Genomic DNA, 26,781 nt, shown 5'->3' with positions numbered 1-26,781 from the left:
TTTGTATCATCAGTGTCACCTTTTCTGCCCGTGTAGAGCACTTCACCTGTGTGGTGAAGATGCTGTACAACCTGCAGTTCACACAAGCTGTGGTTGCAGTCTCAACCAAGTTCAGCCCAGAAGAAAGGCAGGCCTGGAGCACCTCTGGAGCACTCAAGAAGGTAAACGTGAGGTCACATGAGCCTGATTCCTAATCAAAATGTATTCCCCTTATTTTCAGTGCCACGCATACAGTATGCCTGTTTCCTTTTCTTTCTTCTTCCTAAATGATGAAGACCAGGAAAAGTTGCCTGTGATTTAGACCTTGCTGATAGTGATGCTATATGCTGACCATTACTTAATTTTCATTCTCTTTTATTGGGCTTGTAATTATTCCTTGTGGTAGTTCATCTCTGTATATCTCTAATCGGTTTGTTAAGCTTAACTAAAACATTTTTAGAATCAGAAGGTCATACTGTAAAGATAAAGCCTCAGCCCAGCAGAATAAAACTTTTTTTAGAGCTGCTTCAATCGTGTGGCAGGAGAACTATTTTCTGCTCTCTGCAGTTTTAATCCTGCTGGGCAACATGATTAAAGGGTGTTGAAAGTCTACTTGTATCCCCCGCTTGTTGAACCAGTTGTGTCCTCTGATTGTTCCCAGAACTAGTCTATGACAGTAAATCATTGCGTATGACTTAGTATTGAGATAAATTGAGCCCCTTTCAGTTTCATTTACATGTTAAACAGTTAAACAGTCGATCTTCATTATCTCATAAGGTGTGATTGCTGGAGAGTTTTGCATTAATTGGCTATCTGTCTTCAGTCTATTAAATCTGTATTCGTGAGTAGCTGGCTTGAATGTCAAAAGACAAATGGCTGAAACCCTCCTCTTTAGGGTGTTTCCATCCATGATGGAGGGTTGGATTTGTATCTTCCGCCGACATTGTCATCAACAACAGTCCAAGCATTCACAAGCTGCCATTGAAGTGGATTTCAAATCCACAATGAGGATGGCATCCATATTTGGTTGAACGCCATTGTAATTAAATTCAATTTGTTCAAGAAGATGCAGTCTGAACAAAGATCAGCGCCTAGAGGGAGGAACTCCATGGATTTTAAACTCCTTGCCTATAAATCTATGACAAAGTACAGCAGCCGAGATCAGACCGCCGTTTTATATTCTACCACCACCGGCTGGATAAATGCATGCAACTTTTCCTTTATATAAAATACAAGCCAAACCCGTTGATTTTTTTATCAGAGCAAGCATTTAGTCATGACTCAACCACTTATCAGATATAATATTGTCACGAAATAATTAGCTTATTCTGCACGAGTCATTATATTTTACTGTGCACATTTTATACCAGGGAGGAAGATGCACAAGTGAAGCATTCTGATTTCCAATATATATTGTGACATGTGACATTCTTATATTCTGACAATAGGTTGATAAGGCCGTGACCATTTGTATTCCTTCTATGTGTTTTTGACCGTGGTTGTCTCCTTCATTTGGGATCCCCTGTGGGCTATGATCAATGTTGTCTGCAGGAACCGGCAGGTGTCCATGTGTGAAATCATTCAAAGGGGTAACTAAGTGCCTCAATAAATAAGAGATGCATGCCTTTCAAGAAAAAGGGCTCATTTAGACTGCTGATATTTGTCATGGCTTCAGAAGTCTGAGTTCACTTTAATACCTCATTTTGCAGGTGTACCGGGGTTTACCAACCGCCTCCTTAAGATGAAAGGCTTTTTTTATTCATAGATCAAGTGTTTGGAGGGACTGCACCAATATGGAGTTTTATTTAAAATAATTGTCATAGATGGTGATGAAATATTGTGGTTTAATATTCTCCCCCTTAATTCAGTTAAAATGTGAATTTGATCGATTAAAATGCAAATCTTGTAAAATGTTTGATTTCAAATTGTCGATGTTTTGCTTTTCTGCCACAGGATGTTGCAAACGCTGAGACATCTTTTGAAGCGCTGCTCAGTCATGTTATCTGTGAGCTCTCTAAGGACAAGAGTGTCTACAAGGTGAACACTGAAGAAACATCACTGGTGAGGCACTAAAAGGACTGTTGCGTGCTTTAGATTGTTCCTGCCTTCAAGGTGGTGCTCCCTCTCCCCTCAGTCGTGTCTTTGCGCCGCTCTTTTTTATTTTCTTGTGAACAATGAAGTGGCCATTACCATGAAAAACAGGGGTCTAATGTCTCCACTAATCTCCAGGGGAGATATCCATCACAGTGTTATCAGCAAGCTGTTGGCTGGTTATTGATCAAGTGCTCCTGTTATTTCCCTCCCCAGCTGAGCTCCAGTGTGTGGTCTCCACAGTCTATTGAGTTCAGCCTCCAGCAGTTCTGCCTGCCCTTCCTGCGTCTCTCATGCCTCCTGCAGCATCACCTCTACGGCGACAACCTGACTGGCTGCCTGGTATGTTATGCAATACACCTCATGCAACCTGCTGAAGCTACCCTACCATCGTATCTTTGCAGCAAGAATGATCAATATTGTTTCTCATCTTGTCTCCGTTGTTAAATGTCTCCCGGTTTCGACATGAAGCCAGCATGAAGCACGACAACCGGCTCATCGGTTGACTCGCGTTTGAATCCTTTTGACTTGACTCGTGAATCAAAGGTGTTCGTGAAAACAAAGACTGACATCGCCAGTTGTTTTCGTCCGTTCGGTTGTTCTCAGGAGGAGGAGGAGTTCACGTCCCTGGCTGTGTGTTTGGGGCTCTTACCCTCGGCCCCTCAGCCCGCCAACATCGTGGCAAGTGGCTCTTGTCTGAGGTGGGCGGCCAGCGCCTTTGGCTTGGTGACTCAGTGGTGCGCTGAGGTCACAGGCCTCACTCGGATGCAGCCGGAGCAGTCATTGGTATGTGTGTGTGCATTTCAGATTAGAGGTGGAGAAAATTAATATTATATAATTTGTTTTAATATATATATATTATATATTTCACAATCCCTGCTAATACTGTCTTTATTGTGCAGCTTAGATTTGTATTCAGAACATATCAGCATGTTGTCAAAGAAAGTGTGAATATTCTTAGTACAATTCAATATTCAAACCATGTATGTGGAACGTGATGTCCTGTAAACGACTCATGCACCTCAAGTGCTATCGACACTTTGAGATGAGTTTGAACCTTGGTTGACAAGGTCCACAGCTGTGACGGGTCTCTGAGGAGAATGACTGACTGGCATAACTAGCCATGTGTCTTATGCCCTCGCCCGCCAGTATTTCAGTATTCTTGATGGTGTTCATCATTTTGTAAAAATATAGGGTGTCTTGCATGTCAATTTAGGTTGCCAATACTCAACAAAGGATGTTATTTATTACTACATGTTCTAGCCGAAGGACATTGGTTTAGACTTGGTGAGTTCATTGTATTCAGTGCAGGCTGACAGCTGGTCAAATTTCTCTCTTTTTTTTAGAAAATGTATCTCTTGTGAGAAGCCAGTATCTTTATTGAGAGTCTGGAAGAGCTGGGAAGAGTTTGAAGATAACATTTATTGACTGCAGTGCACAATATATTTATGGCCTGATTTCAGTGTTTTTTTTCTTCTTCTGTATTTCTTCTCCTCTGAAGACCTTGCTTGTCCAGGAACCTCAGTGGACAGCCCCCCGTCTTCTCCAGCTACCCGACAACTACAATATCATCTTCCAGTACTATCACAGGAAGGCCTGCACCGCCTGCAACAAGGTGCCGAAAGACCCCGCTCTCTGCCTCGTTTGTGGCGCCTTTGTCTGCCTCAAAGGCGTGTGCTGCAAACAGCAGGGCATCTGTGAATGTGTTCTGGTAAGTTCCTCGAGGCCATATTGTTACCTTCTTTCTTCTTTCTATTGCATGTGATTGTCAACTTAATTTATAGGTTTAACTAAATTAATCATTTTATGCCTCATTGCAAGATTAATTTCCATAGCAGTTTGAGCTGATGACTACATTGCCTTTTCTTTTCTTTGACAGCACTCCCAGCATTGTGGCGCAGCTACAGGCATCTTCCTCCTGATTAATGCCTCGGTCATCATCATCATCCGTGGCCATCGTTTCTGCCTGTGGGGTTCTGTTTACCTTGATGCCCACGGAGAGGAGGACCGCGATTTACGGTACGGCTCATCACACACTTGGTCACAAAATGCCACACATTATTATGCAGCTCACTTTATATAGTTTCATAATTCTGTAGTGTTTTCTGCTTTGCATTGTGGGACAATAGTGTATAGAAACGGCACGCTACAAATAACATGAGTTATTATAACACCATCATGATGTCTTGCATACAGACTTTTTCTCTTGAATACTTTTAAGTTTTCAAGTAAAAATACAGTTTTCTTAAAATCTTCTTGGAATTTGGATCTAGTATGAAATTGGGGCATATTTATTTCATGACTCAGTTCTCACACTTATTTTCCCCTCTGTCTTTTCTGCAGCCGTGGCAAGCCTCTCTTCTTGTGTGCAGAGAGGTATCGAGTGTTGGAGCAACAGTGGGGCTCACACACCTTTGATCACATCAATAAGCGCTGGGGCCCTCACTATAATGGACTCTAATATCTTCCAAAGTCCATTAAAAACAGCAACACGTTACTGAGGAGGTATTTTCTTTTCTTTTTATGCGTCTGCCTCGATCAAAATATTTGGGAACTCTTAACGTGATAAACACGAACATCCCAGTGAGGGTATTGCTGCCACAGCCTTGGTTTATGTGAAGTTTGGTGTACAATCATGCCTAAAGATTAACATGTGTGTGTGTGTGTGTGTTTAAGTGATTTATTGTGTGGTTTTCAACAGGAAAAAACTAAATTTGGTCAAAGTAAAAATGCACAACTTTGCCCAGAAATTGAATTGGTGTGGAACAGGGTTTTGAAGCCCTTTGTATTCATTCGGGTTTAAAAAAAGAAAACGAAGTGCTGAATGTCCCTGCAAAGTTTGATTACTTTTTGCACCATTTACAATGATGTTAATGCATATCCCTTTTTATTTATCAAAGTGCTCTGCAGTGCTGGCATGAGTTTCAGGCTCCTGATGAGTGTAGCGATGTTATTGCAATGTGCACTCATTATCTGCTGACATGTGAGGGGAGGCAGGACAAGTCCACCCATCAACACACGAGAGGTTTTTTTTTGTGCAAACAGGCAAAGGCTCTTTTTAGGTGTCTAGTTGCAATCCATCCTCAGGAATTTCTTTTGTGTTTGCTGTTTAAAATCCATTTTAGATATTTAAATAGATGCTGCTGCTCATTGTTCAAGTAAGTCATTTTAACTTTTCTGATTTTTTTGTCTTCTCTTTTCTAAGTCTGAGCTTTGAGTTTATTGGAGGGGCTTGGAACGTTGACTCAAACTCACTTCAATGTCTAAGGAGGTATGCGCTCGCCTCATTGCGCTCACTCCAGATCTCGGTGTCCTGCCCAATCGCAACGCTCTTCTTGTTTCTGGTTGGTTCTGATAAGAAACTCAAATGACAACTCTAACACGGCTAAAGCTACAACCTGTCAATGAATGATCGATTCATTGTCGTCGCTCCACAAAAACCAGAAGTCAAATCCATTTAAGTAGCTTGCATTTTTAAGGAGAAGTCATTGCACTGATGTAGTGTCTTGCTGCGCTGGCAAAACTAAACACCATGACAGCAGACATGTTTAATTGCTTCTGTCAAAGTGTTCTCAAGATACAAAACTCTGTGAAATTCAGTGACATTCAAGTTACTTTTGAGAGGAAATGTCAAAACTCTGCCGGTCTGATGACACGATAAGTTTCTCCCTTTAATGCTTTTGATTGAGCCCTAACTGCAGTACAGAGCGTTTGTTGTGCTCATCCCTAACTCCTGCATCATCTAGTGATTTATAGTTTCATTCCAACATAACAAGATTATCAGATTTGAGTACATTGTGCATGACACCCTTTAAGCCACCATTCGTTAAGTTAGCTCCCTAATATTTTGATTATCATCTTTTTTTTCCTGGAAGAGAGGACATGTATCCAGCTGTGCCTGCAACATAATTTCTTCGAGTGAGGAACAGCACACTAATATCGATGACGTCTGATTTTGAAATGCTGGGCCACATTGTGCTGCACCGAGGGATCTTTAAGGAACAAGTTTACGCTTGAAAACCCCTTCCTCTTGAATGCATGCATTCTGCTTTTCTGTTTACCAAGTTTCTCCTCTCTTCTTTATTTTGCAGTTCCCACTTTGTAAATGACCGCAACCAAATAGCCAATAAGTAATGGGTGTAAATTGTAACTGGAAGCTCTTGTGTGTTCTCCTGTATGAATGAAGAGAGAATACAGTACATTACTGTAGGTGCTGACTCAAACTTTCTGAGTTTGACCAGAAAGTATGACTTGGCCATTTAATGCAAAATGTAACATATGTGAATAAAATATAAACACACTGATTTGTGGCGCTTTTTTTTCCTGTTGATTACTATGCGACTACTGACCTTCTCTATTGTTTCTGTACGCCGGGTGAGAGCAGTGGTATCGGTTACGTCAAAGTAATCCCTCAATGTCAAATAAAATAATACTATCATTCTGTACACATGACTATTAATAATATTTTTTAACGTGTGTATTGAAGTAATTTCTGGGAAATCTGACATGAGACTAGACGGATTTTAAAAAAAAGGGACTTCATGACACTGTTATCACCTTTACTGCATAACGCAGACATTAACTTGTGCAACGACCATTCTCTGGTCTCAATCCACTGATGTGAAGCGTAGTGAGGAAATGTGGTGGCATCCAGCCCTCCACTGTCCAGCAGGGGTCTCAGTTCACTGGAGCTCATACGATCATAACCTCCACAGATGAATCTTGTGACCATTATGAATGTACAATGTGACTTTATACAAGAATACAGCTAGTTTCAAAAGCTGCTAGATATTTTCAAAATGCTCCGGAGCAGATGCATTAGTGCAGACTTCTGAAATAATTGTTAATGAATTTGGCTTTGTAGGATTTATTTTTATTTTTTAGGAAATGTATTATACAATTACTACCAGTCTAGTGTATTGGGCATATCTGAATGAAGTGTTTATCCAACTGCCTGTTTCAGAGCACCAGAAGGACCTTTCATTGCCACGTGACTGAGCACGTTGAGGGTAATTGGGTCGAAGTTTCATAAACAATGGAGGCCCTCTGGTTAACGCCCATCGGCCGCACAAAGCCTCTTTTCTACCAATTAGGCTAAACGAAAAGAAGAAAACAAATCTGGTTTCGAGGAGTTGTATCCGTGGTGAACCCCCGAGAGTGTGCGGCAACATTCATGCAGTGACATGCTGGTGCTCGCGCTCGCGCTGCGGGACCGTCCCTCGCGCACCTGTCCAGGTAGGTGCACTTCCGGCCCAGACGGCATGAATAGACTGTCGAAGTTGACGTTGGTCCGCTGAGAGCTTCCGGTCTGCAGAACAACATGCTCGGATGTCTAGACTTAATAATTTTTAAAAAACCTCGCTGGGTAAACAGGGAAATCCGTTCGGACATGTTGCTGTGGCCGGTGAGCTGCGCGTAGAGGCGCGTTGGTGAGAAGTAACGGTCTGGGTTGTGTCACGTTAGGACGGCCCCGGTGGACACAGATGGATACAAGACTGAGCAGCCATCAGCACTGCGGTCAAGCCGGCCTCCACTTCGAAAGACAGTCAATCAGCTGATGTCTGAAACACGTTCCCCCGTCTTGCAGATGTTAGAGATGAAAATACGGAGGCTGCGTACTCGAGGTAGGAGTCGCTTCCTCATCAGGAGGCCTGCAGAACGTGCGCAGGTCTCCGCTGTCAACTGGATGAATGACTGAAGTGACGGCGCTACTTCACCTGGAGGCTTCACTGCGGTGTTCAACGGATTCACTGCTTTCTTTAGCAAATCCAACTGTTAAAATCCTCTCCAAATAATTCCAATTAAAAAATGTCATTCTTCTAAAGTAATATTAACCACAAAATCTCAGCCAAACAAGATGAACACATCTGTATGAAATATGATAATACATTATATAATACGTTTAACAACACAAATAGTGTAAGTTTAGCACTAAATGTTCCTTATGAAATAATATCAAATGTAATAGTCAATCTGTCACGACAGTAGCAATTAGAAAATGACTGCATTCCTCAGTCAGGATCTCAAATGAAGTTGAAAAATATTTGTTTGGGGTGCTATTTAAAATTAAGCATGCTGCAGTGGTCTAAAAATAGATAATAAAATCAACAGTCAAACTTTACAAAAAGCCTTCAATTTTTTAAGGGAAACATTATGATTGTTATTGTATTTCCCTGTATAGTAACTTCTCTTTCAAGACATCGAACTTTACATATTTCAATCACTTGTAGGTTTAAACATCTAAAATCCATAAAGCTATACAGTGATGATGTAAATCTGGAAAAAAGAATGTTAATGCACAATTTCTGGACTCTGTAAAGCGACTTCAGGTGCCTTGAGAAGCGCTATATAAAATAAATGATTATTATTATTACAATTTACATGACTAACAAACACTTTTGACGAACTTGTTTCTGCTGCATCGGTACACTTCCTAATAAGACTTGAGGTGGCTGTATATTCTGAGGACTGAGCATCAAATGTAATGTTTACAGAAGACAAACAGCCAAAGCAATCTTAAAATACTGACACATGGAGTTATAGTGATAAAATACATTTCTAGAAATAATAGAATTGTGTTGCTGTATTTAAAGTATTTCCGCGTACAGTATTGCAGCGCATCATGTCACAGTCGCTGCTACAACAGCTGTGGTACGTGTGAGGAGATTCATTTCTGACTGGTTCAGCTTTTTAGATTGTTTACTTTAATGACGATATTGGCTTATTGGTAATTAGATTGATGGTTTGTGTCTTCAAAGTTGTCTTTTTGAGATTACTAATTATGCAGGTGGATTGCTGAGTTTAGTGGGACTTAAACCACACGCAAAAAAAGTTCTTTGTTTCTGGTCGTGTGAGGCTTCGGTCGTCCAGGGTGAGAACAAGGGCACCGTGCTTTCAGCCTGGCTCGTGGCTCGTGGAGGTTTACTGCAAAGCCTCCTCATATCCCCTTAAAAGGGATTAGAGTCCAGAGTTTCTTTTTTCCTCTCCAAAGACTTACCAAAGGGTTTACCAAGGGAAGTTCCCGCAAGGCTTTACCAGAGAGGGTAGGATTGTGCAAGTTTGATGAAAGCAGAAAATTAGATTACTCCCTTTTACTTTCTGGTGACAAAGACTGTGCTGCAGCTGTTTACTTCATCTAAAGCTATTAACACCTCAACAATCACTGAAACTTGGAATTATGCAGATGTTGGGTTGCATATTCTTATTCACAAGAAGCATCTTCATTTACTATCCTTACAAAGCAACACATAACCAAACGCCCATTCCAGTCGTATTCTGATGATTGTTTTAATTATATTTCACTGTTTTACCAAGAAACTCTTGAACATCAGCTCCGATTTCCCTTTTTCAGGTCTGCTGACAGTCGGGTAAACAAAGGGTAACCTGAGCGCTGCCACTGAGGACCAGTGGTGTCCTGTTCTAAGTCTCCATTTTAAGAGAACAACATTTAGGGTTTCTCTTTGTTTGTAAAGAGAAAATGTCTTTCTGGAGGAGAACTAACGTTGAGTAAATCTGATTCATTTGGGAAAAGTCCTTAAAAGAAAAAGATGAGAACTAAGGCTGTGTAAATCTGATTCATTTGGGAAGTCATTTAAAAAAAAAAAAGAAGTGGTCTGAAAATGTGTCGAGACTCGAACAGAAGTCAAGAAAAAATGAAGAAGCCCATCATGCTCTCAATTGTAGTGGTTCGCAGGTCTTAGTTTATGACTCCTTACATTACAACATTGCAATGTGTCCTTGTACCCTTCTTCACAGGCTGCACAATGTATACAGATTATAACTAGGCCTAGAGGAGTATCATTATCAAGGATTAGACAATAGATTGAACAAAATAATCCTAACTGCAATTGAATTATGTTTTTCTGCTTTCCCCACTCAGATCAATCTCGTGACCCACATGTACTTTATGGGAGCAGCCAAAAATAATAATAATATTTGCACAACAGATGCTAATGCAGAGAAAGATGCATCTGCTCCATGTTCTTAATCATTTCAATGAAATTCAACTTGACCCCTTTTGTCTCTAGTTTCCCCAGCTTTGAAACGAGTTGATAGTTTATTTATGTGCCATGGCGGGGCTAATGGTGAGAAGGCTCAAGATCTTTATGGCCTCCTAAGGAGGCATGAGTTTTACAACCGATAGAAAAGGTGAGCTTTATTCATGTAGCATGTTCTGACACTATGAAAGCTATTTCCAGCTGCGGTGACTATCTTCCACTTATTAGATCTCTGAGGCTTTGAACTCATGGCAACAGCAGCATCCAGTGTTGTGGTTTATCATGTGGAATAAATGTCTTAATTGTCGTCACAGTCACTCAGCAGGGTGGCTCTGCTCGGTAGATATAGATATATTAATAAGGACGGCAGATTATTAGGATAGTGTAAACTCCTACAATGAGTTGACATTGGCGTTCTGGATTTATATTTGATGTTATGGATAGATTGTCTCATGGATTCCTTTACACTGGTATACAGTATCTGCACAGATGCTTATTACATTGTTGTAATTGGTTTACAAGAGACTAAGACAGCCTTGTCATATGATGTAATAATGAGCTCAATGTGTAAATAACATTATGCACAGAAGGGGACACAGGCGCGTCATGTGACCTAGCAACTATCATGAACTTCCTGGTAACCTGTGTGCAACCTGAGCTGCTTCATATCAACCACCATTATGAGTGGATACATCTGCCACCTGAATATTGAACAGTGCTGCAGATCAGGTGGCAGATTACTGGTGAATTATTAATCCCCATAGATTAGCATGAACTAGACGGGAGCGTTTTGGTGCGAGGGAGAGACGGACACTTTCACAGAAACGGGTAGGTGTGACTCTTGGCTCTATACGCTTTATTGATCTTTGAAAATGTAATTGAATATAATTTTTAAATATAACGAGATGCAGAAAAGTAGATGACCACATTGGTTCTTTGTATGTGATGGTTGCAGACTCGCTATGGATTAAATGTCTTTTTTTGATTGTTGAAGTAGTGGCTGGGATTATTTGTGCTGAGTAAACTAAAGTTATGCTTGACTGATGCAAACTCTGCTGTTAAAGTGTAGTTATTGTTGTTTTGTTTAAACTGCGTGTACTTCTATCTTATCTAAAATCTTTTGCAGAACAATATGTTTATTATTAGGCATTAGCCTCTAAATGACTAAAAGAGTAATCCTTATGTGATCTGAAGCTGCACATCTCTGGTTCATATTGCATGAAAGAGTTGATGTTTTAGAGCAGGTGTGTGATGCAGCCGGTCATGACGACAAAAAGCTGCTGTTAAGGAATATGAGCCGTCTGTTTCCAAAGTTGATGAAGGTCTCTTGGCAACAGGTGACCGCCGGCGATGCGTTCAGAGCATTGTGTCGATGCAGAACAGGTCAGACACATGTTACACTCCAGGACGACGGTTATAAACGGCAAGTAAACTGTTTAGTCTCCTCTTGATTAATAAGGCAGGCGTGATGCATTATTCACAGACAGTTTAAGATGGGCGATTAACTTCAGTACATCAAGGATGGATTATTAGACTGAAGATGAAACCAAACTTGTAGCCGAGTGATTCGGTATTTGCTGTGTGTAATTACTATTTATGTACGTGTCGTTAAAACGCACAATCGCAAAAGCTTTCGGCTCGTGCGACGATCGCATCTGTCTCCCTGAAGGACACAGCGAAGGATATCAGCGCTGCGTATTTGAACGCCCCCACAGAGGAGACGCAGATCCATCTCATATCTACCTGGATGCCGTTGCTCAACCTGCATCCACAACAATTCATAAATCAGTCGTCCCGTGTGAGTTGCCGCAGCTCCTGAGCGTTAAACATCATTCACGTTTTTCTTCCACATCAATCTGCTGATCTCCACTTCCCTCCCTCAGGGTCACACTGTGATGCACAACACGTTTATGACAAGTGGCGCAGTTGTTGGATTGTCCACAAGCGTTGCTCTCCATCACGCTAATCTGGAATACGTGTCATTTTGAAGAAGTAGCATGCATGTGCACCAACATAGATACGTCAGTTCCTAATTCATCATGTTATTCCAGTTACGCTGTTCTGACACTTAATGCTTTGCATCGTTGGTCTTTACGCGTTGCATTGGTCACAGAAACGTCGCTTGTAGACTTAAAGGGTGATTTACATTTGGGCTTTTGCTTTGCTGTTGATCATTTGCCCTTATAACATACACTACCGTTCAAAAGTTTGGGATCACTTAGAAATGACTTTATTTTTCAAAGAAAAGCACTGTTTCTTCAATGAAGATAACATTAAATTAATCAGAAATACACTCTCTACATTGTTAATGTGGTAAATGACTATTCTAGGTGGAAGTGTCTGGTTTCTAATGAAATATCTCCATAGGTGTATAGAGGCCCATTTCCATCAACTATCACTCCAGTGTTCTAATGGTACATTGTGTTTGCTCATCGCCTTAGAAGACTAATGTCTCATTAGAAAACCCGTGCAATTATGTTAGCACAGCTGAAAACAGTTATGCTGGTGATATAAACTATACAACTGGCCTTCCTTTGAGCTTGAAGTTTGTAGAACAAAATTAATACTTCAAATATTAATCATTATTTCTAACCTTGTCAATGTCTTGACTATATTTTATATTAATTTGATAAATAAAAGTGTGATTTTTCATGGAAGACACGAAATTGTCTGGGTGATCCCAAACTTTTGAACGGTAGTGTATAACATGTAAATCACTTTATGAAACACTTTACATAATGATCATTTCACAAAACAGTGCGCTTGCCTGTCCACTGCACATTCAGGATGACACTTGTCAAGGTAATCTCTGTCCAATCCAATTGATCTTGAGGAGATTGCACTTGTTAGTGGGCAGTGACGAGGTCCTGTGGAGACGGCTAATTCAGTTTCTCTGGGAAATGACTCTTGTTGCTCGTCCTCTTGACGAATCAATTGCTGTAGCTGTTAGTGCTGCGATATCATGATCACAAGAGACTCTTTAGTTGTAATTGCACAGCCCCGATGAGTCAGAAGAACATAACACTTGCCATGTAAGTAGAGTACAGTCCTCTCCACAGATGTCTGTTTTCGTTGGCTTGGATTTCTCCTGCTTTAAACCTGTAAAGTGTCTCCCTCGGCGAATGGTCGTTCCACTGAAGTGAAGGAGTGAAGGAGAAGACCCTTGGGAATACAGATTCTGCTTTGTGCTATTCATACATAGCTCTACACAGTTCTTCAAAGAAAAGTCATTTCAATTACCTGCTTCTCTGTGATGTTACTTGTAAGTGTTTTTCTGTCTGGCTGAAACTGTTTAAAAGTCTGTCTGGTCTGTTGAGGCTCACCTGTTATTCACACAGGTGTACATTGTAGGACAAAGTAGTATAAAGAACTGTATTTGCATTCACCTTATTTCCACGAACCTACATTTATATGTTAAATATTCAATATTTTGAAAATATCTTTGCCCTCTGGGGTTGTGTTATTCCTCTAGGAGGTCACTGTATGGACTGTATCCGTCCAGCATGATTGGCATGGCGAACCTGGGTGATCCATCAGGTAACTGGGATATAGTGGAGACCATTGGTAAAGGAACCTATGGGAAAGTCTACAGAGTGACCAGCAGGAAGGACGGGAGTCAGGCAGCAGTGAAAGTCCTGGACCCGATCAATGTAAGTCCCTGTTACTGTGGAACCTTTTGCAGAATTAAAAACCACTGTGGCGACTGAATATTGTCTAATGTTGTCTTTGAGTCAGCGTTTTTGAGACTACATATGTATAGTCATAAAGACAGTATCAACTACATAATTCACACATGAATCTGACTGCTAGTTTGAGTACCCCAAAAACAGAATTTTGACCGTTTTGTATGACTGCAAGAACTCATAATATTGTGATAAAAGAAAAAACTAAAGCAAAGACTAAAACCATTGTGTCTTTCTTTATGACTATGTGACTTGTCTCAGCATGCAAGCCATTCAAACCGAGTAAGTTGCCAGTACTTTCTCCTCCTCTTGATGCAGTTGTGCTTGTACTTAATCCAGTGATGTATATTTCAATGTCTCCCCTTTTCATTTATTTCCTGTCATGTTAAATTTAACACACCGTCACCAGAAAGCTGCGAGACTTGGTCCTCGGCGTGCCCGTGATTGTGTCAATGTAACAATCCCCATCCTGGCACTGCTATCCACCACGGGGCTCCCTCATGGCCATGAAGATGAAGCTGCCTCCTCTCTCATCCCTCTCCCTGATTAGACTGCTGACACTATCACTCAGACATCCAGGAGGAGAAATTCTGCCTCTCTCTTTTCTTCCTCTGAGATTTACTTTGATAGAAAAGAACTGTCAGAAATAGTTTAACACCCGGGCCCATTCCTTCCTTTGTTACTGACTTCATAACCCCGCCTCTAGTAGTCTAAGTATAGTCCAATTATAGTTTGTTGCTGTTACCCAACCGGAAACATGTCGGCATAAATGCTATTTTCATGACATTTCAACATGGCTTCATACTTGCTACTACACTGGTAATGATATGTCCCAACTCTGCCGGTTTCATTCTGCTGTTTAAAGGATGTGGACGAGGAAATTGAGGCAGAATACAACATCTTGAGGTCCCTGTCCAACCACCCGAATGTGGTGAAGTTTTTTGGCATGTTCTACAAGACAGACAACTTATCAGGTGGACAACTGTGGCTGGTCCTTGAGGTGAGCTATATCAAAATCAAGACATATATGTGGTCAATGGCAGGAAAGGAAACTGCTAGACAATGTATGAGGATGTAAATGATCTAAATATATTTTTGTAATCAGCTTTGCAAATGGTCTTTTGAGGAAGAAACTGCTTCTCCACCGAATGTATGCCTTCCTGTTTTTGTTTACATGACAAGTCCACAGGGTGCCTTTTACACTTTACTGCATTGTTGTGACTGTGATCCCAAAACTATTTAAAACTATGAAACTATTTATCAAATGGGCCACCGTCTGTCACAGCAACCCACCTCTATGAATGTTGATGCTGCCATGTGATTGTGCATTGCTTCCTCTGACTTGTGTGTGTGTGTGTGTGTGTGTGGGGGGGGTTCTCTCTCTCTCCATGAATCCTAATCTAGAGTGTTGAGTGATGGACGAGTAACCGGAGTTTCTCTGTCTCCCTCCCAGCTGTGCAACGGCGGCTCTGTCACCGAGCTCATCAAAGGCCTGCTCATGCGAGGCCAGAGTCTGCAGGAGCCTGTTATCGCATACATCTTGTGCAGCGCGCTCTTGGTAAGACGGCCCGCCGCAAAGCTGCTAATGTTACCGAGGAGGTGGCTTGCAATCATGCAGAGAGCGTGCTGAGGATCTATTTTCAGGAGGGGAAGTGTGGCAGTCGGTAATGAATGTTTCTCAGCCTGAACATCTGTGGGACTTGGTTTACATACTCTGCTCTGCATAACCTTTTAGATGCGCCATATTCAAATGTATATATAGGACACATGACGAAAATAATGGATTAGTGATTCATGCTGAGCACCTTGTGTTTTCTGTCCTCTGACTTAAAAGGGTCTTCAGCATTTGCACAGCAACCGAATTATCCATCGTGACGTCAAAGGAAACAACATCCTCCTGACAACTGAGGGAGGAGTCAAACTGGTTGACTTTGGTAATGGTCTTTGAAAGAGACAATTTAGATAATTCAGGGGCTGCTGGAAAGAGAAAAATGTCTCTCAGCTTTATCTTTGCGCTGAAGTGCATTGTCAGATTCATGAAGCATTTCTGGTGTTTGAGCCATAAAACTGGTCAGCAGCGCATCACTGCAACGCTGTTTGTGAAGTCAAACACAAGCACAGGATGAATCATTTTTATGTGCTTTATTCCCTCGCTCACCATAACCTCTTTTTATTTCATGGACCGTAGCCCTAACCTGAGGCTGTTATTGCTCATTTAAATTGCATTATTTGATCCTTTGCATATTAAAAGAAAGCTGTTATGGTAAATGACTTTGAGTCACCCCTCGGCATGTTGATGTCCTCTGTCATGGAGATGAAGTGGACTCATGCTGATAAAAATCTGTCCTACATAATTTGAAATGATTATGCCCCATTATTATTACTGCTTGGCAGGCTGCCACACTAAATGATATGCCAGGATTTATTGATTCATTCAAACATTTAGTCATTAATTGTATTTTACTCTTAGCAAATTCACACTAATGAACACACAAATCTTGATTATTATAGGAAGTGGTGTTATTTCCATTTTTTTTTTTGTAGGTGTTTCGGCTCAACTGACCAGTGCACGATTGCGGAGGAACACATCAGTCGGGACTCCGTTTTGGATGGCTCCTGAGGTCAGAGTCTACGCTCCAGTGAACACACACATGTTTTAATGCCTAATTGAACATTTTAAATGTGCAAAATCTCTTCTACGTGCCACAAAGAGAGAGGTAGAAAGGATCAGTTATTTCTGTGTATTTGTGTATTCCCCTCCATGGGTGCAGCACTTGAGGTTGCCTCAAGGTTAATAGCTGGGAGTCTGTGGCCCCTCGGCTTACTCTTTGGCAGAACTGAGGTGCAGTGATTGGGCTGCTAGGGAGGGACCTCAGGGGCAATTAGAATAAACTCAGCTGTAAAATGTAGTGTCAGTTATAATTATTGACTGTGGAAAAGAGACGCTCATACCACGGGCAACTGAACTGACCTACCTTTTGGTATTTAAATAGTTCATAAATATAGATATCTGTAACTCTGCCAGTTTTAAGCAGTAAGATAGTGCCATAATAAGGAAGTTATATTCAGCTTTATGATCCGTTTGAACATTATTTTCTTAAAATTATTACTCAACATCTCTACGGTGGTATTGACAGTGCTTTATTTCAAGAATTTAAAGGGAAACAGCTTTTTAGGACTTACTAACAGTTTAAATGAGTTGTTCAGATGGTCACAGTGGTGTTGTCTTGCCAGGTCATAGCCTGTGAACAGCAGTATGACTACTCCTACGATGCCCGCTGTGACGTGTGGTCGCTCGGCATCACCGCCATCGAGCTGGCAGATGGAGACCCCCCGCTGGCTGAGATGCATCCAGTCAAAGCCCTCTTCAAGATCCCACGGTGAGTCCACTAGAGGGCGCTCCGACCACACAACCGGAGGCTGCACACACAGGACACACAAAGACGGCTTTCTGTTATACAGGAGGACAATGGCAAACTGAATTTGACAGTAGAGGTGATGAAAATGATCCGTGCCTTTCTTGACAATTGAAAATGAAGAGTTAAGCTGTGTATTTTTGGTTCGAGCATGCTTCTTGTTGCCATTGTCTTATCTGAAAGGAAGCATCTGCCGATTGATCAGCGTTTAAAATCTTCATCATCAACAAAATGTCGTAGTTTGGCCTTAAAATAAATGCAGTGATTCAATCTGTAAAAATATTCACTGCTGGAGACAGTGAGTCTGATGATCATTTGAGAGCTTAGTGGCTACACGCGGTTGACCTTTTGTTATCAGCACAATCGTGCAATTATCTCTCAGTTAGGTAGAGATATGCCCTTCTGATTGCAATTTGCATTGGTGATTAGCTCCATTCACATTGAGATGAGGCTGTCACCTCCTCCCCATCACAATGTTATCTCCTCCCTGCCAAGCCAGAAGAGGAGCACGGATGGTGCGTGTGTCAGGAATTATGCAGCTAACGCAGCATTTCATCGGCACCAAATTTAACCAGAACATAAGACAATTACAAGAGTAAGGGCGACTTGGAAAAATTAATGCTGCTAATTCAGAGTGAGGCGTTTCTCAGATATCCACCGTATAGCACGTCGACGTTTCGGTGGAGTGGATGTTGCTTAGGGGTTGTATGTTAAGCATAAGAGCTACCTGGAACAGGATAAGTGGTTTCTGTCCAATAGAAAATGCGTTTCCTTATCAAACAGCATCCGTAATGAGAGGGGGCATACGCATTTCCAATGTCAGTGTCCAATCCTATTTCAATACTGTAGATCTCGTAGTCTCTTTGGCTCAGGGGATAACTAGGATGTGAATAGAATTGAACGTCTATCTTGAACTGACGTTCCTCCGTCTCTGTTCCAATCAAAATATATATTTTCCCCCTTTGGTATGAATTGGGACCTTAAAGGCTTGGTGGTTGGGGTATAAATCACAGTGAATGTGTTGAACCATGAAATGATTCTGTTAACATGTCATTTATCTCAGATATATTTTCCCATCATTGCTGCTCAGCAGACAAAATCACAAGGAAACGTGGTGTAAATTATGACTCCTGTATGAATTACCTTCTAAACAGTGAAATGTGCTTCACCTTTGAGCTTTTAGAGGCGGCGAGAGTGATTCATGAGGAAATAAGAGAGATTCATCTTCACAGGTTTTGATCATTGCAGAGTTTTTTTTCTCTATTTAATACGTCATAAACCTTTATCAATGGACCCTTTTCTAAAGTATTGTCCTTGGATAGTACATCTTTTATGAACCCTTACAAGCACCTAAACATGCAATAAGCATTTTCATCACTCTCATATTTTATCGTTGCACACAGGAATGCTTTTCCAGACATTAAAGGGTTCACTGTCATGTAGTTAATCTTGCATGTATCATCCACCTTATCTTTCCTCCTCTCTGAAATACGTCTAGATAGTAAACAAGAGTCAAAGAAATATATACAATATGAACATGAAGAGGATATTCTATGTACAAGATAAATTCCCCCTCGTGTGATTCATATTATTCATATTTTATACATTCAATTACTACTTTCTCCATGATGCTGTTTGTTAATCCTTCTTTTCTTTCTTTGTCGGAAAAACAAAAACAGTGAAAGCTTTCGCTGGACAGGCTAAATATGTCCAGATGAGAACCAAATAAACACGGTGTAATCACCACTTTGACTCCGAGGGCCGGCAGCAGATAGACATCATGTCACACTTTTGGTTTTGCTCTGGGAAACCTGCACAGGTGGAAATGCTCATATCCCAGCAGGCTATAGATGACACGAGGAGCTCTGATATCTGTCAGATGGGACGCTGACGAGCTCCATGAATTAGGGTCACCTTGGTGCGTCGTCTGTTTGTGCTCCAGAATCATCTGATATTTGATGAGCTGTGACATTCGGCTCATCCGTGCATATGTTTACATCTCAGGGAGATCATTATTACATGTTGTTGTGGTTTCAGTTGTTTTAATTGAAGTTGAATGCACGGCTTTCGTGAACTTGCCCTTTGTTATGATAAAAAGTAATTGAGTGTGTTCCAGTTCACATGACGGGCATGTGATGTCCACGGTGACCATGGACGACGGTAACGGAGCATGGCAGAGGGTAAAGTTGGAAAATCATCAACTGCTAAATTAATTACGGACAGATACTCAAGATAAAGATTGTCTGGGATGTTTAATGTACGGGAAGGTTAATTGCTTCAGCAGGTTGTCTCATTGCTGTGCATGCCTCGAGCGTCCATGTGAAGGCCAACCAAAGTGAGTGTAAAATGCGCTGTAAAGGTCATTTGGCAACGACGTCCAAGGTTGTGTTTTTTCGGCCAGATCCCTGTAGATATTAGCCACATATTTAATAGTCCATGTATCTGTCTGAGTGGAGACCGGAACGAACGAGATAGACGACGGCAGTAAATGATGGCCTGTCGGAGGCAACAAAGGGTGAGCAAACGATGAGAACCCCTCTCCACGGAGACGGCGCTCCATGGAAAGAGCCTGAGCTCCAGTCTGCAGCTGAACAGCCGCGCGTGAGGAGTAACCGTGCCGCTTCTTGTGTTTCTGACACAGTTAAATCTTTTAAAAGAGGTGAACAATCAAGTCTGGGGTAAACTATAAAGACACGTCTTGCCTGTGTGTGGAAGATATGTTAAACTAATGCATTATTAAACGAAGTAGATATTTGATAATTGCAGATTCGTTTAGGTCAATATATTAACGTGCTAACGTGCGCACAATGACCGGCTGATGTTTGGGATGTCTATTATATATTACTTACTCTGCTCAACATTTTAGTTTAGAGTGTTGGAGTGCTAATCGGCACTAAACCCACACTACAGCTGAGGCTGATGCTGTAATCAATAGCAGGTATTTAGTCATGAACCAAAAATATTGAACAAATTAGAATTATTGCTTTAAGATTGTATAATGTTTTCCGGTTGTCTCTTCGTCCATTCTCGTGAAAGCAACATCTCAGGAACGCTCAGAGAGAATTTCTTCAAATTTGGCATAAACATCTCCATCTTAAAGATGAACAAATTAGAAATTGGTGGTCAATGGTCAAGGTCACTGTGACCTCTCAGACCCATTCTAATCCATATGCTCCTTTTGACAGTTCCACACTAATATCTGATCAAATTATAACAAAGATATTTTGAACGGCCATTTCTTTGAGATATTCCAGTCGAGACCAGAGACTATTATCGGTTGTGGACCGACCTACTGACTGCCAACCCTAGGTGCATGTATTTTTGTATCCTTTCTAAAAAAATTCCATCAACAACAATGAAAGAATTCTCAATGATTACGATGTCAGAGGTAACGCTGATGTGTAAATTGTGTGAAACCGGCCAGCGTTTCTCTCATAATGCTCGCTGTGAACTTACATGGCTTTGATTTTCTACATTTCCGTTCTATGTTTTAAAGTGGACATAACCATACCTTAATGTCACAGTGTTTCCATTATCAGGCCCTGATGCATTCTTGACCCCGACGAGAGATCATTGACCGGTTGGATGGTTTTCCAATCATGACTAAAGGCTCTAACATCTCTGTTTTTGAGGATGTTATTTTACGGCTCTGTGTGGTGTCCAGGACTGCAGCATGTGGCGACGTGGCCACCAACGACATGATAAATGTAGGAGTAGCTCTGCATGATCATGCATATATGTGCAAAGAGGTGCCGGTGCTCCGGCTGCAGTGATGGATGAGATGACATTTTAAGCAGGTGGTCCATTCGCTGAATACGTCTTTATTTCAGACCATAGTCGACTATTTTCACACTAATTCTCTCTTTTTGCTGAAAACAGGCCAACAAACAAAGAAATACATGAATACATTACAAGTTATTATGAAACTTGAGTGTTGTTTTGTTGATCCAAGAAGGTTATACAAGGTCACTTTTAAGATAGATTCATAATATATTGCTATGTTTTTATTAACCTGACTTCGAATATCTGAAAAAGAAAGAGATTTCTTAAAAATAAAAATAAATCTTTTATATTGATACTGATTTAGAACCATTCCTGGATTTGTTTCATGTGAGTTACATGAACAGATGTGAAGTAAGTGAGCACTGACAATATGGAATAAAGCATCACAGTTCATATGGGGATTGGGGGAATTATACATTCTGCATATGAAATATTCAAATATTGCATTGGCCTGATTTTTGTCTTCCTTCGTGGCTTAGTTACAGCCGTCAACTGCGGTTGACACCTCTGTGATTCTGCTTCAATCCACTCAGTAACGTCTGACAGGACCAGCTCTGCCTGGACCTATATTTGAATAAGCCATTTGTGTTTACAATATGAGCCAGCACTCTCAAAAATACAAAAATAAATAAATGCTTTAATTTGCTAAGCACAATGAGCACACTTGACAGTGTTATCAGCAGCGTGCTGCTATATTGACTTTCTAATGCATAAGCAGGATGGTACAACATCAAGGCGAGAACGTGTCTTCAGGCTCGTATTAGAGCACTGAAGCAGTCAGTTACTGGCTTTGATCTGCACTTTGCAAAGGATTGCCTGTCTGAATCCTTATCAAAGACTCGACTAACTTAGTGCTACGTAAAATGACAGATGTTGTGCCCCTACATACTCACCTCTCTTCCAGAAAAAAGATGTTAAGTATTTTGTCATTTAACATGGAGCTGCATCGGCCTCTGGTTTGTGTGTGATTAACAAATTCCATGCAGTTTCTCTTCTTCTTTTCCTTTCCACGCTTGCGATTTCATTTCCTACCTGTCTGTCAGCTCCGTGAAACAACACGTGTGAACTAATTAGTCCAGTTAATAAACGTCTCGACCAGGTCTGTCACTGTTTGCCTGACAGTGACAGAAGGCTCAGCCTCCAGCTGTCAGACCGGCAGCTCCCTGTGAAGATGACTGTACTCAGGCCGGTCCAGCCTTGGCTCCGCAGACAGACCTGCCTCCTGTCATCTTGCACACTTGAAAAGTGTTAGCCTCATTATGGATGGCCTCCGTAAATGCTGCTGACAGAGGTATAACTAGCTCCCATAACTTCTGGCTCCCAAAGGCAGATGCTTGCTGCCAGACAGTGGAGGAGCTGTTATAATTTGTCACTTTTGCTGTGGCTGCCACAGACCTGGACCCCGACCAGCTTGTCCTCGGACCAAAAACTCTCACAGGAGACTGACGGTCACACTCTGCCTGCCAGCGATCATTTGTCAGCTAGCTCAGGAGACTTAACTCAAAGTCTTTACATTTCAGAGATGATCATGATGACATTTAAATGTTCAGTTTTTAAAATATTAACTTGACTTTTTCTGTGCGTGTGATTTGTTTCAGAAACCCTTCCCCTACATTACGAAATCCAGAGCAGTGGTGCAGAAGTTTTTGCCATTTCATCGGCCAGTAAGTGTCCTCTTACTTTAACCTGTTGACTTTTGTCCTTGGTTTAAAAAGAATAAAATGAAATGAGGCTGTTTCAGATTTCTTTAAGAATAATGATATATTGATATTTATTTTTTCATTCAACATAAATAATTTTTTTATTTTGGTAAGATTCCCTTAAATTCAGTTAATTCAGACTATGTTTGGTTTGGTTAATAAATCAGGATATGGATGTGTTTGGTGCAGAGGTGGAGTAGCGTGGGATGGTTTAGGGCTTGGGTCGGAGAGTTCTGCGTTTGTATTTACAGCTTAGTTTACAATCTTTTTACAAACTGAATTTTCAAGCACTTCATTTAAGTTGATTGTTGTGCATCCACCTGTGAATGTAAATTGAATAAAGAGATATCTTACCTTAAACGAAAGAAATTGACATTTTGAACTGTGTATGTAACTGGGAAAGGAATAATTGTCAGTCATTACCATCAAACTCATATAAAGGTATATTAAATATGAAATAAGACAGGTTACTGAAAGTAATGTTGAACACCTGCTGTTGATGCTTTATATAAGATGAAACACATAAATGTTACTGAGCTGATACTATAAATAGCATAAGCCAATTTAAAAAATAAATGTTTATGTAGCATTTGTCCAGAATGAAATAATAAAACTTGTTTTTAAATCAGGAACAACTGAACATCAGCTGTAAAACATTGTCCGCAGGTGGGAAGGTGCATGTAAACATGGAAGGAATTGAAATTGATATTTTATAGGCAGATTATTATTATTTATATCAACCCTCTTGTCCTTCTGTTCATTGGCTTTCATTTGTGTAAATCTGCCGCGGAGGAACAAACTAATTCACCCGAGTTATCGGTTCTATCGGAGGCCCAGATAACTTATCATTTCCTCCTCAGTGCAAAGCTAATAATGTCAGAGGGGTGGCTGGTAAATGGTTGCTCAGAATATACAACCTTAATATCCAGTGCACAGAGCAGAGGTGTGTGAGGCTGACCTATAATGAGAAAATAAAAATCAATTTGTGTGGGCATGGTTTTCAGCTAACATTTATGTTGTAAAAAAACAAAAAGAGTAATTGAAAAAAAAGACAGACCATCTGCCTTGAAGGCCTGTTGGCTTTTGTATGTGTTACTTGAATATTGACTGGTCAGGACATAATGCAGGCATGAACCTATCAACACACATTGTAGTGATGTTAGTTATTTGTAGTCTAATAGTAGTTTTTACAAGAATATAATTGCAATGGTTTTTATTTTTTGGATTGCAACTCTGTAATCAGTGGTAATGGATTGTCTGATATTATATCAGAAATAATCTCCCCACACAAAGCCCAGCAGAGCTCAATGTGGGGGGGCTGGACTATGTTATCAACCTTTGCAGGCTGTTTGTGAAGCCTTTACAGCCCGATCACCCCCCTCTGTGGGTGTGGGTGTGTGTGGGTGTGTGTGTGTGTGGGTGAGAAACTGAGGTGGAGGAGGGATCCTGCAATAATAAATCCATCACCAGCGTCTGTTTCTGGCTTGTGCAGCCAGAGTTGACTCCTGTGACAAAGTGTTCTGCCGTTCAGCATCCCGGCAGCACAGCCCTGCTAATAGCAGCAACCTCTGCTTAATGTCCTGACGCCAATGAATTCATGGAATTAACTTTCAGAGCTGAACAAACTGATAAAAGAAACAGAATTCCAGTCTAGATTAGCAGGAATTAGATTGGTGTTTTTCTCCTATCTCGCCTCTGCCTGCAATAGTTGGTGCTGTAGTGCTCACACACACACACACACACACACACACACACACACACTCAGAGTCTTTAGCTGAACAAGTAATTGGACAGTACAAATGTGAATGGTTGATTGTGCATCGTTGAGTACAGGTGGGGATTTCAAGTATTTTAATGTAATAGTTTTTGCCTCATACTATATATAATTGTCAAAAAGGTGAGCCAGTGTTCCCCTGTGTGTGTGTGTGCGGCTTATCAGTCAATAGTTTGCAACCATTTGAATCAGCAGCTAACTGGCCGTGGGCCAGTATCACTGAGTGACATCCCCCATTGGCAAACACTGCACATCACAGATAGGACGCACTGCTGGGCCACGGCCGGGCTTGTTTGGACTCAGGGGCCATGGTGATAGTGACCATGTGGTACTCGGACAGATTAGTGACCCCAGACATAAAAACACAAAGAGCTCTCTGCTGGGTGTGAGGGTCTGTCGGTTTATCCTCAGCATTTTAATTCTCTCTAATTTTAATATTGAAAATATTAATATAGATAATGTCTGTCTGAACGTGCTCAAAGCCGCCTCTATTTTTGTGATTGTAAGGTGTCTGATAAAAGATTTTGAAGCACGTCCATCTGTGACCCACCTCCTGGAGCATCCCTTCATCAAGCAGGCCCACGGTAAGGACATGGCACTACGGCAGCAGTTAGCTGCTCTCATCCAGGAGCAGCAAGAACTTGGCTGCATAACCAGGACCAAGTAAGTCCTTTTGATTTTTACATTAAAAAAATTGCAGAAGAAAAAATACACTGCTGTGATAAAGCTGGTCGCTTCATTTGTGTGCTGCCAATAAGAGTGTTGCAGCAGATGGGCGCCGACTGAGTGGAGATATACTTTCTGTCCAGTAGGGGGCAGGGTCTCATCTTCTTACACCCAGAACTGAGGATGAGCCCCAGTAATGGACATTACAGTGTGTGATTAAAGAGAAGTTAGGGGAGTGTGACTAATTCAGAGGGAGTGATTGTGCGGACTAACCCTAGATTAATAAACACCATTTAGGCCAGTCGATGCTGCGACCGTCTGATGGGAAGTCCTTAGCACAAAACACTTCTGTGGGATTCAACCAATCATGGAGTAAATATTCATCTCCAGATTAATTTACCTCAGAGAATAAGTGACATTTGAACTCTAATGCCTTCAAAGTATAAACAGAAATATAGACATATAGATATGAAGAGACAGGGCATGATGTCATGAGCTTTTAGTCTAACATGTGTGATGATGAATCGTTCACCCAGACGCCGCCATGGCAGCGAATGACAGAGCAGAAGCCTCCTGTTATTTACTGGAGAAATACTGATTTTGGCTGTGCTTAATCTTCATTATCAAGGAGTTTGCTGAACCTACCCTTGACTGAGAGTCTTGATGTTGTGCCAGCTCTGTTTACTCCCGAGAGTGTGCAGAGTCGGTGCCTGAGCCCGATCCCGAATTCCTGTCCACAGTGAAAGTGGATAATGGGATTAGGAGCTTGTAGGGCGAGAACTGTGCTCGCCTAGTTGAGTCTCTCATGCCACAGATCAGCTCACAATGACTCCAGATAAGAATAAAGACAGAGAACTTAAAAGTAGCTGCCGTAGGTGGAATCGTGTGATTTACTTCAAAGCAGGAGAGGTAGAGGCGAGAGGTCTCTCGTCCCTTTTCCAAAGGGACACGAGGACGAGTCTTCACTTGAGAGGGACCACATATTGAGCATGAGACTTTATTTCTGTGCTGTTGAAGTTATTCAGAAGACAAAGGCAGAGGAGGAAACTATTCCTGAAGCCTGAATGTTTTTATTCATTGTTTGATTGATTATTTATTATAATAGAATATGGATACATCTAGTTTGAAAGAGATATTTCAATGTTTTGAGGATTGAGAAGGAGAAGTTTCTTCAATTTCCAATCCCTTTGTTCAAATACCGTATCTAGTTATTGGTTGTGGATTTTTTTCAACAAAGTAACTTCATTTTCTTAACAAACATTTAAAAAAAATTGTAAATAGTGCATTTTTGTGGATTATTTCCAATTCAGGAATGTCGCCAAATGAAACCATGTTGCGACACACAAACTACATCCTATGTAGAGATTAGTGCCCCTAAATATTCACAACCAGTAACTGCCAGGTGTAACTGTTGCATATGGTTATTGAGTCATATGTGCATTTGCTTGCATATGTGACACTTTTATTCAAAAAGAAAGCTGTTTATTAAAAACACAAATACAAATCTAAAAATATTTCTTTAAATTACAAAATGTTGTGCTAATGATCTTAGACTAAAACATTGAAGAGCTTTAGTTTGGTTAGCATGATTACATATGCATTACAAAATTATGCATCTATACATGTTTGTATTTAAAAAAAGTAATGTTAAACTTAATGTTAATGCATCACAGGACCCCCTGAAACGGTTAT

The 26,781-nt window shown here is 41.0% G+C and overlaps 2 protein-coding genes across 13 annotated transcripts in view; both read left to right on the top strand.

Moving 5' to 3' along the window:
- Window positions 1-6,374, top strand: part of ubr3 (ubiquitin protein ligase E3 component n-recognin 3) — a 40,019-nt gene extending 33,645 nt beyond the window's left edge. The window contains exons 34-39 of the mRNA XM_056423560.1: window positions 1,933-2,040; window positions 2,287-2,412; window positions 2,677-2,856; window positions 3,572-3,781; window positions 3,950-4,089; window positions 4,414-6,374. Of these exons, the coding sequence (XP_056279535.1) occupies window positions 1,933-2,040; window positions 2,287-2,412; window positions 2,677-2,856; window positions 3,572-3,781; window positions 3,950-4,089; window positions 4,414-4,531 (882 nt within the window). The 3' untranslated portion in view covers window positions 4,532-6,374. The remainder of the gene's footprint in view (window positions 1-1,932; window positions 2,041-2,286; window positions 2,413-2,676; window positions 2,857-3,571; window positions 3,782-3,949; window positions 4,090-4,413) is intronic.
- A 786-nt stretch (window positions 6,375-7,160) lies between these two features.
- Window positions 7,161-26,781, top strand: part of myo3b (myosin IIIB) — a 59,596-nt gene continuing 39,975 nt past the window's right edge. For 9 of the 12 annotated variants that reach the window (XR_008833233.1, XR_008833230.1, XR_008833232.1 and 6 more), the window contains exons 1-11: window positions 7,161-7,305; window positions 7,534-7,694; window positions 13,540-13,717; window positions 14,012-14,032; window positions 14,616-14,750; window positions 15,204-15,308; window positions 15,585-15,684; window positions 16,295-16,371; window positions 16,985-17,130; window positions 22,548-22,613; window positions 24,931-25,086. Coding sequence is in view for 9 of the 12 variants with exons in the window: in XM_056426754.1 (XP_056282729.1) it covers window positions 13,571-13,717; window positions 14,012-14,032; window positions 14,616-14,750; window positions 15,204-15,308; window positions 15,585-15,684; window positions 16,295-16,371; window positions 16,985-17,130; window positions 22,548-22,613; window positions 24,931-25,086 (953 nt within the window). In the remaining 3 variants the exon portion in view is untranslated. The remainder of the gene's footprint in view (window positions 7,306-7,533; window positions 7,695-13,539; window positions 13,718-14,011; window positions 14,033-14,615; window positions 14,751-15,203; window positions 15,309-15,584; window positions 15,685-16,294; window positions 16,372-16,984; window positions 17,131-22,547; window positions 22,614-24,930; window positions 25,087-26,781) is intronic. The other 3 variants (XM_056426773.1, XM_056426759.1, XM_056426746.1) reach the window with 2 other exon arrangements.

The sequence above is a fragment of the Pseudoliparis swirei genome, chromosome 2 (genome assembly GCF_029220125.1).
Source record: "Pseudoliparis swirei isolate HS2019 ecotype Mariana Trench chromosome 2, NWPU_hadal_v1, whole genome shotgun sequence".
Taxonomy (NCBI): Eukaryota; Metazoa; Chordata; class Actinopteri; order Perciformes; family Liparidae; genus Pseudoliparis; species Pseudoliparis swirei.
The sequence above is the reverse complement of the archived record's forward strand: the minus strand, read 5'-3'. Positions and strand labels throughout refer to the sequence as shown.